This window comes from Egretta garzetta, unplaced genomic scaffold (genome assembly GCF_000687185.1).
Source record: "Egretta garzetta isolate BGI_Z169 unplaced genomic scaffold, ASM68718v1 scaffold105, whole genome shotgun sequence".
NCBI lineage: Eukaryota > Metazoa > Chordata > Aves > Pelecaniformes > Ardeidae > Egretta > Egretta garzetta.
Genome location: NW_009259598.1, coordinates 2,181,630 through 2,184,543, shown reverse-complemented (window position 1 = coordinate 2,184,543; position 2,914 = coordinate 2,181,630). Strand labels below are relative to the sequence as shown.

The window sequence follows — 2,914 nt, the reverse complement described above, 5'->3', positions numbered from 1 at the left end:
GGAGTGGGGCAGGGGGGGATGGAGCACTGGGACAGCACTGGGGTGGCGGTGATGCTCGCAGGGTCCCCGCTGCTCCCTCTTCTTGCTTTCTTGGTGACGGGGCATGGAGCAAGCTGGGGAGAGGGGTGACTGCAGTAACCCCCCAAGGAATACCCTGTGTGCTGTGTGGATGTGCCTTCTGCCCGGGAAACTGAGGCACACGTGGGGCAAAGCAGCATCTCCACGGTCATCACCCACCTCAGGCCTGAGCTGCTCTTGGGCTCTGCCCCTTGGGGTTCATGGCTGCCCCCCAACCCAGGGAGGTGCTGGGTGCTCTCGGCCCTTTCCTTGTCCCACTTTCCCCTCTGCATCCCTGCTCCCGGCCAGCCTGTCCCCATCGGCTAATGCGGTGCTTCTCGGCAGCGTTCCGGAGCCAGACTTAGAGGGGTGTCCCCAACTCCTCTTTGGTTTTTAGCCCGCTGGGACTGGCGTGCAAAGGAAAGGGCAATGGAATTGCGAGGGGGGAGCCTGTAATGAGGTGCTGCTCGTCGCAGCAGGGGCTCTCCCGTGCCCGCTCTTGGCTACCGCGCTCTCGGAGCAGGGGCTGAGCCTCCCCGGCACCGCACGGCACTTGTCGGCATCACCGTGCACCCTCACCGGCACAACTGCTCGTGCTGCCCGCGGTCCCCGTGAGGTTGTGTTAGCCCTTGCTTGTTGATGGACCGATGTGCAGGCTGGCTTGCACTCGTGTACACTTGGGCAAAAACCCAGCGTGCCCCTTCCCTGCGCGTGAGCATGGCAGGAGCCGGGGCCTGGGGTCCCCGCAGGGTGCTGCGGAGGAGTTTTCCCAATCTAAGGGGTGGATTTTTGTAGCTGCCTCCTTTAAACCTGCAATTTAAGCTAGAGCTGAGCACGGTTTAGGGGCGAGCGCTGGCAAATGCTCATGGGCTCTCCCACGTGCCCATGCTGATGCTGGCAGCCAGCGAGGTGTCCCTTTGCCTGCGACTTCTGCAGGTGAGAGCAGAGAAGTGACCTGGGGGTGTTGAAATGTCTCTTGGCTTGTGACACTGGTGGGGTAAGAGCCTTGCAAAGCAGCTGCCCACAAGCCGAGCTCTGCAGGCGCGTGCCTGCCTTTCCAACTGCACACCAGAGTTTTGGGGGATGGTTTTGTTCAGGGAAGGGTAGAGAGGGTCCCGACGGCCGGGAGAGGTCTGTGCTGCAGCTCCCGCGCTCCTGCCGCGCTGCAGCTTGACTCTTGTCTGTGTTTCCTCCTCTCTCCGTGGGCGAGGATCCCCGGACGGGAGGTCTCTCTTCGTGCCCATCCACCACGCCAGCACCCAGGCACCACCTAGGTAGTACCTTCTTGTGTTTCGGATGCATGCAGAAGGGTGAGGGACCCACAGGCTTGCCCAGCATGTTCCACTTGCCCCTCTCACACTAATACAGGGGGCGAATAGGTTTGGTTTGGTCGTTTGCTCTGGCTGCAGAGCTGTTCGAGGCAGGAGTGCATGGGGGCTGCAGGAGGTGACCCCGCAGCTGGGCACGACGACTGCATGTTCTGGGGAAAGGGAAGATGGAAACCCAAGGGTGGTTTTTAATCAGAACCCCATTTCCCATCTTTCAGGGGGGAAAACCCTCCTGCTTTCTCCCTTTTCCTCTTCCTTGCTGCCTCCTGTCCCTTTCCAGAGAGTGGGAAGGTGGAAGCTTCAAAAAGGCCCCGAGTAGCCAGACCTGCCTTCCAGCAGGGGATGGAGAGCGGGCACCAACATCTTGGACCAAAAGCAACCCTTTTACCCCAAAAATGTTGTCTGGGCCCAGAAGCCACCTTCCCCCTAACCCTGCATGAATGATAACGTTCCATCCGGCACTGCCACCCTCACTGGTGGACCTTTGCCGGTCCCGTGTGCCCTGCGGGGATCCGCTCGATGCTGGGGTGCGGCAGCCTTTGTGCCAGGGTGCTGCTCCTCTGCCGCGGGGCCCTGGGGGGGGGCTGGTCCTGAAGCATCGCTGGGGGCGACCGTGGGGGACTCGTGGCCCTGGGGGATCCCCTGTGAGAGGATGAGGGCCTGCAGAGCCTTCCTCCCGCTTGGTGCCGCTGAGGATGCATGTGGCCGCGAGGCTGGGGCAGAGGAGGGAAGGACTGTGCTGGCTTCTCCTGCAGCGGCAGGACCTCATGCCGGGGTGGAAACGGAGCTCTCACCCTCCTGTCTGTCTCTCTCCCCACTTCTCTGCCTCCCTGCAGGTGACGGTGTGCTGGGTGGAGGAGATGCCAGCAAGTAACGAGCAGTCCCTGTCTCCCCAGGCCGAGCATGCTGGCATCCGGACCTACTTCTTCAGCGCCGAGAACACGGAGGAGCAGGAGTCCTGGATCCAAGCCATGGGCGAAGCCGCCCGGGTGCAGATCCCCCCAACCCAGAGGTCAGCACCCACTGCCTCCCCGTGTCACCCCTCTCCTCCCCTGGTCTCTTGGAGATGGGGCGGAGGGGCCACGCATTGGGACCGGGCACCTCCTGGGAGCGTGAGGGTCCCTCTGGAGAATGGGGATCATTGGCCCCCCAAGGCTGAGGGAGGGACGGGACATTACCAGCCATCCCAGGGGCATTGCAAAGGGAAGGTGACCCTCTCTCCTGTCTCTGCACCCTTCAGGCACGAGAAGCCAGACTCTGAGAACATCCCCCCCAGCAAACACCACCACCACCGCAATGCCGCCCACCGCGAGCACCCCAAAGCTGACCCCGACGCCAAGACCCGGGGGGAAGGCGATGGCCGTGGCTCGGAGAAGATCGAGAGGAAGTCAGAGAGGACGGAGAGCAAGAAGGAGCCCTTGGCCAAAGCCAACGGCATCGCCGGGCAGGAGATGCCCTCGGAGCCCGGCAGTCCTTACCCTGAGGCGCCCCGGATGCCATCGAGCACGGAGCGGCCGGCCCCGCCCCAC

At 62.9% G+C, this 2,914-nt stretch overlaps 1 protein-coding gene across 1 annotated transcript in view; it reads left to right on the top strand.

The window, feature by feature from the left end:
- PLEKHA6 (pleckstrin homology domain containing A6) overlaps positions 1-2,914 on the top strand; it is a 54,995-nt gene that overhangs the window by 34,636 nt on the left and 17,445 nt on the right. Inside the window, exons 7-8 of the mRNA XM_035893747.1 lie at positions 2,205-2,397; positions 2,626-2,914. The exon at positions 2,626-2,914 is cut by the window's right edge and continues 107 nt beyond it. Coding sequence (XP_035749640.1) covers positions 2,205-2,397; positions 2,626-2,914 — 482 coding nt within the window. The remainder of the gene's footprint in view (positions 1-2,204; positions 2,398-2,625) is intronic.